Below are 14,099 nucleotides of genomic sequence, written 5' to 3'. Positions count from 1 at the left end.
CCAAGCCTTGTCCCAGCACCTCAAACCAATTTCCTATTAAGTTTCAACACAGGTAATATGTACATTTAAATATATGGCATTTCACTCCAGCTTTATGGGAGTTGTCTGAAGGTTATATAAATTTCTGAAGTGTCAGCATCTCTGTCTGCTTTGCAGTGGCCTTGGAAGATAGAGTATATTTCAACCTTGTTTGTTTAAATAGGTGGGAAATCTTCAAGGTCTGTTCAGAAGAGAGAGAGAACAATTAGCTCCATCCTCTCAATATTTTGATAATTTGAAAGTCTGGTTATTTAATTTTGAACTTTATTATGGATTTACTGTAATGTTCTGATAAAACTGAAATTATTTCCTAGAATTCTGCAAACCTGAAATAAGTGTCCATATGTTCCACCAAACAGATCCACATCATCTCATTATTATGAAGGATTATACATTACAGATATCTTCCCTATATCTAACATTTTTCACTGTAGTCCTGTGCTTCATTATAAAAGTTATTGAAATGTGATTATTGCAGTAAAACTTTTACTTTATTTAAAAAAATGTAATTGATATCCTATTATTTTGTGTAATAATTTGTCTCATGTAAGGAAAACCTGCCTCTGTAAATTTAGTACAATCATGAATACTTTGAATAATAATGTGTGAATTATATTCATGAATAATACGTGCCCCTTTATAAAATATTAATTAAGCATTGTATGTTGAGGAAAGTTCAAAATACTTTAGGGAGGACAGTAATTTTAATTATGTAATTCATCAATAGTATCCTGTATGTCTGTGTGCTGGTATACAAATATTATACAATATATGTCCCTTAGACAGGACTAGTTCTATAGCTTATAACTAGTGTAAAGTAGCATGGTGAGTTCACTGGATCTCTAGTGTATGGGTATAGTTCACAAAAATACCTTCCCTCACCACATTTCTTCATCAGATGCTGACAAACACTAACAGATATATACATACTAAATAATAGCAGAAAAATAGTTTTTTGACTGGTGAGATAGAAGGTACAGGAACAGAAAGAAAAATGGAATGGACGTCCTATAAGGTGTAACTAAGAAATTCAGCAGATACTTGAGGGAATAGTGCTTGATTTTATTTCCATAAGGTTAATCCAAAATATGGGCAGACATAAATACAAATAGCAGTAGTGGATTTTTGGTATAGAGATCCCATCTCTTTCTTTCTAGGAGCTGGGGGCCCTATCTGATGTGTCAAGGTGCTTGTACTTACTTGCTGTGTTGGCCAACCTGGAGAGAAACCACAGACAAGCTGAAGCACTCCTTGAGAAAGCACAGCTGCTGGGAGGAGACGAAGAGTTCTGCTGTAACTGTGCTCTTAGTCTGACCCAAGCAATTCTAGAGGAACAGGGGCAAGGAAAACACAGCATGGTAAGGAAACTTTTAGGGCTTGGAGGTAGTGGTTTGGGGTTTTTTTCAGCAGTGGTCTCTCTCAGGGAAATATTACAGCCTTTACATTTCAATAAAAGCAAAATTAGGTATTTAATGCAGTTAATGTTGTTTTCTCTGAGCATTTAACAGACCTCAATTACAGATTCCAAACAGGTGCAGGCCTCTAGGAGTGAATGGAATTCTACCCACAGAAGTTTAGGATGTTTTTGTGATAAGTTTTGTATTCTTCTATTGAAATAAAACCAGTTATAATCTAGTATGTATGACTAAATCCCAGAGATCTGATTCTTTTGATTAGAATTCTTTTGTATTCAGACAGTTCTGTTAACACTGGTGTGTTTATTTTTAATATTTAATAAAAATCACACCTTTCAGTAGTGTTTTCTATTATGTTTTTCCTTCCCAAGTATTTCAAATAGTTTTACAAATATTATTTCTAGATCCTGGAAGATACTTCTAAAACACTGTTTGTTTGTTTGTTTGTTTTTGTTTTTGTTTTTTGTTTTTTACTGTTAAACTGTTAAACCCTCTAACATCAAAATATCAATTTCCTGTTAAACCCTTAACTTTTATTAGTTTCAGCATAAACAAAGTCTCATATCTGTGATGATCTAGCCCGTCTTGATCTACCGTGCAAGGCTATGTCGTGTAGAGGGATTATTTTGATTTTGACTAAACTCATATTTGCTGTCTTTTGCTATGTACCTCCAAGATGATTCTGGCCCTGTCTTCTCTCCTTGTATGTATGTGCACCATTCATGTAATCATCGAAGTATCTAAGTATGATCATAACTCAAACTTTCTAGGTTTATTTACAGGTATCAGGAGCCAGCCATGTTGGGAATAATTAACATGTTCTGTACAAAATTTAAGCTTTCTAAATGAATGTTCATTATTATCCATAGACATTTAAAATAGAATTATGAAAATTCTGGTGTTACCTGCAGGCTTGTGAGATACTGGAACATACTGTAAATGTGCTTCGATCTACTTCACTGAAGAGACCTAGAAGGCAATCAGAATTGGGTTTTATGATTGCATCCCTTGAAGCCAGGTAAGCTGTCTTTTTTCTAAAATATCCCCAGCTTCTAATACACAGCTACATTGCAAATATATTTTTTTTATATAATTTATTTTTTTATATAATATAATTTTTGCAATGCTGTCTTCTTTTAGTATGGCAAATTCTGTGGATTCTCAAATATTTCTATTCTGATTCATTTATGTGGTGGTTTGTTTTTTTTTTTAAATTTAAATTTCTTTCCAGATTATTGTATTTTCTTCCTAAATGCATGCATGTGGCCCTACTGCCTGTTATGCTGGTAAACTAGGTACCACAACCTATTAGTGCCTAGCTAGCAGTGTAGGTTACCCAAAGGTGCAGTGTATATTTGCCTATGCAGAGGTATCTGTTTGAACACTCCCACAACACTGCTGCAGTCCACAACATTGCCTTACCTCTGCTCTCACCATGAACCAAAAAGCCTGTTCATGGTGAAACTAAACAATGATTTCAGTTCCACTGAAATACAAGCACAAAGACCTTAAAATGTATTGGTAAAGGGAAAGAAGCATGCAGCACTTACACTGCTGTCTCTTTCCAGAAATGGGAAGCTTTCAATTAGAAATGGAAGACAATTATCAGTTTTCTCAGTTCATCTGTATTTAGAGACTGATTAGGCCTAGTAAGATGGAATAATTAGGTACAGGGAACAAGTGACACCTCTAATCTCAAAATATAATATTTGGATTTTTTTCAGAATTACTATAATTTGTAAAACACACATTTACGATGCTTTTTGTAGATTTCTTAGAATTTAAAGGAAAACAGAGAGAAGTATGTCTGTTCTCAAAAATTGCTTGTGCTTTCTGACTGCTGTCTTGTATTTCATTTTTATTTCTAGAAAAATACTTATTCAGATACATTTTGCCAAGGATGCTATGACAGTTAATGCCAATTCTGCTCAGTTGCCACACATTCTACAGGAATCCTACAATAAATTAGTTCAAGTTGAGAAGGACCTTTTTAATCATGGGCATAAAAACTACAGTGCTGAAATACTTCTGGAATGTGCAAATATTCATAGGTAAAACTATACCTCTATACCTCTATTGAAAAATCTTATTTAGATGGTACTAGTCCATAAATTGTATTGTTTACTTTTTATAGTCTAATTAAGATGGAACAGAGCAGATAACATTGCTAGGATTTATATATTGGTATTACATGTCTGTTTGCATTCTTTGTGTTCTGTATTCAAAAAAAGTACTGTGGAATCCAAAATTGTTTTCACTGAAGGCAGAGTTCTCTTTTGTTGTCTTTTGAGGTCAAAACAAGGTGTCAGGGTCTCTTAAATCAGCTTTTTGACTTTCCATTTGTAGAAGTATTTTAGCAGCCGCACCAACCATTCTCTAGTTTTTACAGGCTTTTACAATTCTTTCTGTTGAAACATTTCTCTAGAAACTGCTGCAACAGTAAAAGTTCAAAACATGGTATGCTTGGAATCCCAGCTGTTTGCAAGATAGCCCTTAAAACAACTGAGATATGTTTTGTTCCTGCCATTGTGTTCCTGCTGAATATGTACTCTAGAGTATGATGTGCCTTTCTTCTCTTTGAGTCGTGGCACCTTCTTGCCTTGCAGCAGTACAGTTCTAAGAATAAGACCTCTGAGAAATAACTTGTAAGGGTTCACTCCTCCTATTTGTGCATTTCAAAAACACATATACAAATTTAATCTTTTCTATCTATAATTAATCTATTTAATCAACTAATTAATAGATTCGTTATTTGATTATATATGTTCAACAGTGTTGATACCATTAAAATAAGCACTTTCTTATGTTGGTCCTTTTGAGTTTATGGTGTTGTTTTGGGTTTTTTTTTCAGGATGATTGCCAAGCAGGAAAGGAACAAAAAAGGCAAACACAGTCACTATCTTGATGCTTCTAACTTAGCTCAGAGAGCAGTATCCAGAACAGAGGAAGTCTTTCATAGAGTTTGTAGTTTATTTGCATTTAATGAGGTATTTACTTTTTTCCCCCCTTAATAGTGGAAAGGAAATCTAGTTTAGTTGTAATATTCACTTATTCTTGGATAATCTCATTTGGGGCTTCCAGGAATTATCTTCTTGTAATGATTAAACATTTTTTGTATACAGAAGGAAATACTGCATGCCAAAAGAATTTACAGTTGAAAAAGGGATGAAGAGAGGATTTGTTTCGTCTTTGAAAGTTAAAAATTCTTCAAAATCTCTTCCTTTTCAGGAGAAACAAAAAGTCTTCACAAAGAATGTCTGTCTTCAAAATATTGTATTTTGGGTAATGAAAGCCTGCAGCTTGCTTTGCAACTGTGCATGTAGCATTATTAGATATTACATATTTGTACCAGATACATAAAACGTGAAAACAAAAACCCAGCTGCTCTTATCTGTGGAGCTACTTTGCCTTGTAATATATTTGATATTGAAGTTTTCCTTTTAAATTACTAGAGTATCTTCATTGCAACATTTCTGCTCTATCAAAGTGATAATTCTAAAATGTTTTTTTCTTCGGTTAAAAGAAATACAACATTCCAACTTCTCATCGGGTTGATTTGCAAAAATACTTGAAATTAAAATTCTACTTTCTTTTGTATTTCAGAATAAAAATGTTAGTTTGCCAATAATGAGGCAATTAGCTCTTAGAAAAATAAATCTCGTAGAAATTCTTTTGGATATTTTTCATCTTGTCATTACTGAGAAAAAGCCTAAAAATGTGGGAGAAGCATCATTTCATGAATTTATGGAGGAATTAATCATTGAAGATGATGCAGTAGAACAGGTAATACAAAATATTTATGCCTATGATTTGCATAAAAGGTATAACAAGGTTTTCCATGGCACAATCCCTACTGAAGAAATGGGTTCCCAGACCAGTCATGTAGTTTTGTAGCAACGGAGGTTGAAGTGTGTGGTTTTAGTCTTGGGGTGTTTACTGGCCACCCTCTCCTCATCCCATCTTTTCCTTGGCACTGGTTGAACTTTGCTTAGGGATATTACATTGAACTTTTTTCTAAATCAGTTGTTAATGAAATTGCATATCTATCAAAGAGAGATTATCACTTGTAGTTGAAAGTATAATCACATTTAGTATTCATATGTAAATATGCATGTGTTACTTTTAAAAAAATACATTCTTCTGTCTGTGTGGGGATATATGAGCAAATAAATACAAATATGTATTTTGTCAGGATTGGAAGTACATGAAGCGCACCATGGCTCATGTTGCACTGGCTCAGTTAGCAAACGTACAGAATCTTTGCCAAGGCTGTCCCAACATCAAATCCAAATGCCTGTATCTAACTGGAAAAACCCTTCATTTACTTGCTGTTAATGTAGATCCTGTATATTCAGAGATTTACTGGAAGCCAAATGTTATGGTATGCATTCTTTCCTTCAGTTAAATATATTTTTCTCTGTTTATCTGCTCTAATATTTTTCTGTATACATTTGTATAAAAGCTGCTCTTTATGTAGAGCTAGGTTTTATATACTGCATGCAAGCCATCATAAAAATGGATAGCAAAATTAGTAACTTCAAAAAACATGCTTCTGCCTACCTGCTAGCCTCATGTAGCTAATTTTTGATTTGTTTGTGAGATATACTAATTACAGTATTTTCAAAATAGAGATAGAAAAATTTCTTGAATGCCTTAAAGGGTGAGCAAGACATGGTCCGTGAATCCATGTGATCAAGAATATTGATTTGTAGGTTAAAAGCTTGGGTTTGTAAGTTCCTTCGTGTTGGAGTAAGAACCCTATGTAAAAAAAGGAGAGTTGATGGAGGCATTATAAATTCAGGGATGAATTAAAGTTTTCAGAAGAAATGAGTGAAGGACAAATATGAAAAAGTCAAACTCTTAGAGGTTGTATGGGGGGTTCTTTTTAGTTGATGGGGGTCATATTGCCTTTGTAACATACGAAGAAATTTTGATGGTTGAAAGGATTACTAAATTTCTTTATGGAATTATGGTTCTGATTTCATTTAAGATTAATTCAGTTTTCACATAAACTTTCACAAAGAAATGTAGCCTTTCTTACTTAATGGAGTGATTAATTGTTCCTGTTTTTTATGCTGTGGTGGGTAGGAAGATGCTAAATCAGACATCAGAAAATCTTCATTGACTTCAGCAGAATGCAGTGAGCAGGACATGACAGAGAGCAGTTTATCAACTAATACATGTTGTAAAGACAAGTATAGGAGGAACATACAGGAATTAAAGGTACATTACTTCTTGAGCTTGCATTAGAATTTGAGTGCTTTCTTTTTATGGAATAATAGTCAACTCAGTTTATCAGTTCTCTTTAAACTGCTAATGGAAATGTTGTAACAAAAACTTGGTCTTAAAAAAGATAAAACTCTACACAACACCTTCCAACAAAGAGCTTTCCATCACTCTCTGCTGTGCAGCTTTGTTCTGCTCCTCAGTCGATTGTGTGAGAGCTCCTGAGTGAGCTTACCCAGTTGCTCCCAAAAAGAAATAATTTCTTCTTCAGTGCTTTCCTGCTGATTGAGCTTGTAGCAACCAGGATTAGATGAGCAGGCAGTTTCTTTCTGCCTCACAGATATGACTTTTTAAGGGAGTAACATTTTGCAGACTGGGAACAAAGAAAGAAATTACTTCTATCACAAAACATTTGTGAAATTCAGTGAGCTGATCTCTGTTAATTACTGCAATTGAAAGCACACTAGAATTGGGAATTTACAGTTTGTGTTGCTAGCAAAATCAGTAAGTACTGAGGTAAGAGATTTGTGGGTTAATTTGGACTTAATATGGTTAACTATCCACAGAAACAATTGTATTGACCCTTGGTTCTGAACTGGAATTGCTGGAGTTGCCTGGAATTGAAAGTCTGTACTGCTGGGTACACATTTTATTTTAGAAGAAATTTCTGTGCCAAACCAAATATTTTTTAATGTTGTATAGCAGATGTTGGTGTCTGCTAAAAAATAAATCCATAGGTGCATATTTTGATCATACATTAAGCGCCTTGAAAGGAAAATGCATTAAAATTGCTCCTTAAAAAGCAATTTATCTTCTCTAACATGCTGTGGTAGGTGTCTGTGTAACAAATACTAATATTAGCCAATTTTAATATAAAGCTTTTTATTTTTATCATCTAGACACAACAAAGGGTGGCACAGAAGTATCTTTCTCAATCCAGTGAGGCTTTGCTACAATCTATGGCTATTGCATTCCGTCAAAATGTGACCGATGTGCTGGCTCTTGCTAGTTTGGAAATGGCTGAATGCTTTAGACAGTTTGATCCAACTTCAACTACCCAGTTTTTGGCACTTCATCAGGTAAGGCAGCTAATGTTAGTGCTGCTTTTCAGTGGGAGGATGTTTGAAGTTGCATAAACTAAACCGTGTTTGCATAGTCTGAAAATTGATCATACAGAACACATGTAGGGTTCTGTGTAAGAACCAGTGTGTAATATAGGTCATCAAATATATTATGTATTTGCTAAGTTCAGAACATTTGATCAGTGTTTTTATAACAATTATATTATTTGTTGTGTTTGACCAGGTATTTTGATTGATGATTGCATACATTAAAAATGTAATAGGAATAAATTACTATATTGTAATTAGCAAAGATAAGACATTGCCACAAAATACAGTTTCATACCTCCCTTAACAAATAATTTTAAAAATGTTTTTCTGGATCTGTTCAATCATTGTTTTGATTGATAGTCATTTTACATTCAGTTTGTTGGATGGATACCTGCACAGCATGGCTTGAAGGTGCGTGCAAGTGAATATGTGCCTCCATCAAAGAGAAGATGCAGAATGGCTGTAGGGCTTATATTCCCTGCATCAGGAACAAATGACACATAGTTCCTAGTTCAAAGGACAGGGTTAGTATGGTTGCTGAATGAAAAGTTTGTATAGTCTTACCCATTACTTTGCTCTTTGTAGAAGTCTGTTGTGTGATATGATGGTGTCCATTAAAGCATAGAAATGGAAAAGACTCAGCTTACTTGAAAGGCTAAGAACACAGCATTTACCGTTCCATGTAGACCTTAGGTGACTAAATGCAAGAAACTTGATGGTAAATGTAGACAAATAAATCAATTCCAGCTATTTGTATTTAAGAGATCTTCCCTTGTTATTGTCAGACTCTTCACATTAACCTGTAAGAACAAACAGCCGTCTTCTGCTAGTTCATCTCACCTTCCAAGGAAGAGAACTTCTCTTTAACATATGTTATAAAAAACATAGTGTGTATTTATTAATTTTGTTTTTGTGAAGGAAAATAAATAGATGTAAAAATTTCACAGAGTTGTTCAGTGTCTATGATGATGAAGAGCATCCTTCTAACCGCTGCATCCAACACCAGCAGCTCTCAGCTGGCAGCGTTGCTGCATCTTCAAAATCAGTTGAAACAAAACAGAAACACAAGTGATCTTCTAAAGTGTGTGGAACAGCAACTGACTGCTAATTCAACGGTAACTTGCCGAGCTGCTTACTAGGGGTTTATATAAATGTTGTATAAATGCACACAGAGAGATATTTGTGTGTATGCAGGACCTGGGCTGGGGGTGGCTTGGCACTGCTGAGAGAGCAGTTGGACTCGATGGTCTCCAAGGGCTTTTCCAGCCTGAACAATTCTGAGATTCTGAGAACCACCCCTGCACCTTCCCCTGCTACTAAAATCCTGCCACATAAACCAAATACCATTTTATAAAGTACTTGTTGGTTAGGTGTCTCTAGCAAAATTTTTTCACAAATAAACATTACTGTTAAATAAAAAAAAAATAAACATTACTACTAAATTATTCTACTTATTTCCTTTGCTAATACTCTGCTAGTATTTTATAGCATTTTAACTTCAGAAATTTTGTAGCGGTCATAAAAGTCATGTTGTTATGAAGAGTGGACTAAGATACAGTATTTGTAATTTGTTTTAAATAATATTTATATATTCTGCACTGCACAAAAATTACATGATCATAGAACAGTTGAGGTTGGAAAAAAATCTCAGGTCATCCTGTAACTCCCCCTGCTCAAGCAAGGGCCACCTAGAGCCTATTGTCCACGACTATGACCAGATGGCTTCAAATTATCTCAAAGAGTGGAGGCTGCACAGCCTCCATGCACAACTTCTGCCAGTGCTTGCTTCTCTCACAGAGAACTCCTGTTGTATGGACAGATCCCACTGTCCTGGCACATCTGCTGAGTGTCTAGGTCTTTTAAGTTCCTTCTGTCCTAGAATTACTATCAATTTTCTAATGAAAGAACTGAGAATGGGGTTTATAAAGTCCATGGAAATAATAGTACTTTTGAACCACTGTACAGGCTTGGAGAAACCTCTGTATTCCTGTTGAACATTTTAATATAGTGAATGAATTGCCATCCAGTTTCTACATAGTTATTCTCCAGCATTCAGAAGACAGGTACATCATTTTGATTTGGCACTGTTTCTTACAAATATAATCTTTTTTGTTCACCTGGTTGAATATTGCCTTTTTCTTCTAATTTTGATGGACTTGAATTTTAGGATAATGAACTAATTAATATATAAATAAAACTGCCTGCAGCTCAGCTGTATGTTTTCTGTTCTTTCAATTTCCTTATCTCTTAAATCTCCAGAGGTCACTTAAAAGGTTTCAGGCCATTCTTGATATCTCTCCTAAGTTCTGATAAGAGTTTCCTGCTTTTATTGCTTATGGTCTTGGAAATGTTTGAAGGGTTCATATTTAGCTTTATAAAGCCACCAATTATCTGATTATTGCAGCCTTATTAGCTGCAATAAACTAGCTCATAAATTGAGCTATAGCAACTGACTGAGAGCATTCACCAATTTAAAAAATCTTTAACACTTGTTATGGAGCAACTAGAAATCTACCTTATTGGCCATACAGCAATAAAAGAGTTTACCTTACCACTCTCAGTTTGTTCCAGCTAGAATTTGCAGGTTTTTGCACCGAAGGTGGGGGTAGTTAGTGCATCATGAGAGTGTTTGTGAGCACATTAAATTAGAGGGCCATAATTACTCATCTGATTGATTTGAGTCATATAAACAAAGCTAGACAGTCAAATAATTTATTCAGTGCTTTACTGCTTCCCCCAGGTCTCAGCTGTACAGCTCATTGATTGGGCTGCCCAGAGCAGGTTCTGCACGGCAGAAAGGAAGAGTCACTCAGAGGATGGGTAAGTACCTCTTACTTTGAAGAGATACAAATCATTGCACTGATGTTATGAGAAGGCTCATATCTTTCACTGTTGCAGTCAGAAAAATTTTGAAACACTTTTCCAAATAATTTTGACTCTTCTTAATTACCAAGGAACATAAATTCATAAATATATGTTTTGTTATCAGATGTCATGTAACTAGTCACAATTTATATAAGTTTTGTTTACATTTGAAGGCTGAAGTTTTTATAAATAAATAATGATGGAGTATTTTTCATTGTACATTTCTGTATATATTTTGTGTTTGTATATATGTTGTGTTTATATATATATCTATCTAGATTTTATTTTCAAAGAATACCACAGCTAGAAACTAATGATGTTTGTACAATCATTTCCTCAAGTACAAATATGTCTCAAAAAGAATCTTAAGAGGCTGTTATCCTTCTTTTAATAGTGCAAGCAAAAGTTACTCGATTTCCTGTGGATCCTGATGTGTTTCATATTTTGTTGGAAAAAATGCGTCTTTTCAAGCAGCGGAGGATGGAGAATAACCTTAAACAAACTGTTATTCAGAACTTGCAAGAGTGTGTCTCCAAAACAGATGTGGTAATATATTTTATTTCCTTATATTTAAAATGTGAAAAACATGTACTAAAAATAGCATAAAGATTCTGTATGCAGAATTTTTCAGTTCATTCCACGTGTGGCATCCCTAGTCTTCACAGTTACTATATGCTTTGTACTCTACTTCAGAATTTAATCTTACTGTGCTGTTGTTGCTGTATTTGTCATTCAGGAGCTTTGAAATGTTCAGTAGTTTATTGGAATTGAAATGATGCCGTTGAGATCAGTTTATTTGAAAATGTGTCATATTTCAGAGATTTGCATTTGCATTTGTACACTGCCTTTCATATCACATGAAAAGTGCCTGCTGTTCTAAGGAAAAAAACCAAGATTGCAACCCTTTAATTAAAATAAAGCTGCCTTAACCAGAGATTTATTACTGATTTCCAACACAGAAAAGCTTTCTGTTGGGGCGTACAATATCTTCTGCACTGTAGCTCTTTATTTGATCCAAGTCAGTCACAAAATTTTGCTTCAAGGACATGATTCATGTCCATCTAGTTTGGATTTTACAAACCCCAGTTTTCAATGTCTTTCTCTCCTACATGTTTCTATGTTCTCCTTATCTATTTTTTTTCATTTTGGTTAGTTTTTTTCCTAAATTGGCTCCAGTGATCTCTCCATATGCTTTCATTTGCTTCTTCTATGTTCATTGTAGTTTCTGTTCACTTTTTGAAGTTGTCCTTATGCAATTTCTTCTCATTATCTAAAGGAAAACATAATTTCTTTCTGCTGTAGTTTTCTGTCATTCTCCATTGAAATTGCTGATGTATATTAATTGTTCAACTAATAGTAAGCATTGACACCTTCTAGTAATTCTTATGCTGATGTAAAATTTTGAAATAAACTTTCGAAAATTTTGAAACCAACTTCTTATATTTATGTTTTCCGTTTTATGATGTTTTGCTTAATTTTATTTGGTCTCTGATTTAACGTATTACAAAATTGGTATATATGATGGTATTTAACAAGAATGGACATTGAAAGTATTCTAATTTTTGTTTCTATGCATGTGATAGACTCCAACTGAGAAAATAAATGATAGTGAGCTTGATTTGACATCAGATTTCTCTGAAATAATAGAAATTATGGAAGGATATCTGAAACCAGTGCTGTCACAGTTTGATTTTTCAGCTATCAGGTAAGATATATTGGCTTTGATTATCATTTATGAAAACAGAGCTGTGACTCAAGTCCCTCAAGAATGGTTTTGGCAGGATACCCTGTTGAATGAATGTTTCATGTCTTGAAAGAGAGTATATTCAGGATTTGTCAGACTGAGACTGAGTATAATGATAGACTAATGGCCATTTCTGGCAAGCACTGTTCCCCAGCTTAAGTTATACTTAAGTTGAAGCTCAAGATGCAGCATTATAATTAAACTAAAGGGCAGGAACTCTGAAGGAAGCGTGTTCTTTGTGTAAAATTTCACTGAAACTCAGCAGAAATTGAAGCTTGTGATATTTTCCATTAATTTCCTCTTCCCAGAGAATCCCAGGGTGGATCAGTTTCAGCAGCTGAAACAGGAAAAAAGAAAGTGAAAGATAAGAACAGCAAACAAGTTGGAATGCAGGGTAAGTGCTTCCTTGGTGGTGTGTGTGTGTATGGACAGATACCAAAGTCCAGCAGTTTTAATTTTATTTAAAACAAGGAGAGGACAAATGCTTTAGCATTGTTTTTCTCTGTTTTATTTTCTATATCAAGTCAAATATTTCAGTATACTTTCAAAGAAAATTTAGATGCTGGGGCAATGCTTTCTGCATTTTAGAGTCTTCCAAACCATACAGTCTGTAGACACCTAAATGAAATGGCTTTTTCACAAACCAGTTTTTCAGGAGAAAAGCTAGAATAAAGAACTTTCTTAAATTGGTAGATCTCTTTGTTTTGTCTTTTTTTCCCCCCTCTTTTAGCTTTATAGACTCTCACAGGTTGTCAGCTGGCATACGAGCCTTCTGCTACACTGTCTCTCTCTAAACATGTCTCAAGAGCAGTTCTGCAAAAACTGGAGAAGTCTCCCATGCATCTGCTCTTTCTCTGTAGAACAGAAATATTGCCATAATAATATTTAATACTTTTTTCCTAAAAAGAAACAATATTTTTCTACAGGACAACACAGTATTGGATAAGAGTTCCTTTACAACTCTGTTCTGTTTAGCCATTTGCTGCTGTGGCAGTTTGCATTTCCAAACATTGTTTTCTTGAACCTATTGTATACCTGGACTTGGACCCAAGATGGTTGGTTATTAAAACAGGGATATTTTTCCCTCTGAAGAATTGGTGCTAGCAAGTGTGTAGAAATTTGAGAACATCTTAAGAGTAATGATATAAAAAGAAATATTTTTCTTAATGCTTTTAATCCACAGCACAATGAAGTTCATGTGTCATACAATGGAGGACACTTAGATTTTTACATTTAACTGCAATTGTTTGTACAAACTGAGAACTAAATCTCAATCATGCTCTGTCACATCTCTTTAGATAAACCTGTGGATTTCGGATTGTGTGTGGTCTTACTGGGGGATGCATTACTTATGGAATTGCCTTTGGAAGCTCTGAGTATATTTAAAGAGGAAGGAATAAGTTCTGTTTCCAGAGATTTTTCTCTACAGTTTCTCTACAATCGACTACATTGGACTGAGTCAGGTACTATCAGATAAACATGTTTTCCTTTAGCATAATGATGCATAAAAAAGATAAAAAATTAAATTTGAATCATTGTGTATATTTTACTGGAAGACAAGCACATGCAATAGGTTTCTTGTGCTTTAGGTGGACTACATAGTAAAGTAGACTTACTTCAATAATGTACAGGCTGATTACAGGTGCAGTGGTAGCTAATTTAAAATAACCTTGACACATTAAAGAGTTATGTAAAACT

At 34.4% G+C, this 14,099-nt stretch overlaps 1 protein-coding gene across 1 annotated transcript in view; it reads left to right on the top strand.

Annotated features, from left to right (window-relative positions):
• CFAP46 (cilia and flagella associated protein 46) overlaps nucleotides 1-14,099 on the top strand; it is a 64,195-nt gene that overhangs the window by 40,183 nt on the left and 9,913 nt on the right. Inside the window, exons 37-51 of the mRNA XM_056495662.1 lie at nucleotides 1,197-1,397; nucleotides 2,366-2,472; nucleotides 3,323-3,505; nucleotides 4,306-4,441; nucleotides 5,058-5,237; nucleotides 5,647-5,835; nucleotides 6,543-6,677; nucleotides 7,580-7,759; nucleotides 8,740-8,907; nucleotides 9,758-9,855; nucleotides 10,533-10,612; nucleotides 11,052-11,203; nucleotides 12,241-12,362; nucleotides 12,710-12,795; nucleotides 13,700-13,864. Of these exons, the coding sequence (XP_056351637.1) occupies nucleotides 1,197-1,397; nucleotides 2,366-2,472; nucleotides 3,323-3,505; nucleotides 4,306-4,441; nucleotides 5,058-5,237; nucleotides 5,647-5,835; nucleotides 6,543-6,677; nucleotides 7,580-7,759; nucleotides 8,740-8,907; nucleotides 9,758-9,855; nucleotides 10,533-10,612; nucleotides 11,052-11,203; nucleotides 12,241-12,362; nucleotides 12,710-12,795; nucleotides 13,700-13,864 (2,182 nt within the window). The remainder of the gene's footprint in view (nucleotides 1-1,196; nucleotides 1,398-2,365; nucleotides 2,473-3,322; nucleotides 3,506-4,305; nucleotides 4,442-5,057; nucleotides 5,238-5,646; nucleotides 5,836-6,542; nucleotides 6,678-7,579; nucleotides 7,760-8,739; nucleotides 8,908-9,757; nucleotides 9,856-10,532; nucleotides 10,613-11,051; nucleotides 11,204-12,240; nucleotides 12,363-12,709; nucleotides 12,796-13,699; nucleotides 13,865-14,099) is intronic.

The sequence above is a fragment of the Oenanthe melanoleuca genome, chromosome 6 (genome assembly GCF_029582105.1).
Source record: "Oenanthe melanoleuca isolate GR-GAL-2019-014 chromosome 6, OMel1.0, whole genome shotgun sequence".
NCBI lineage: Eukaryota > Metazoa > Chordata > Aves > Passeriformes > Muscicapidae > Oenanthe > Oenanthe melanoleuca.
Note: the sequence above shows the minus strand (reverse complement) of the source record. Positions and strands in the feature narration are given on the sequence as shown.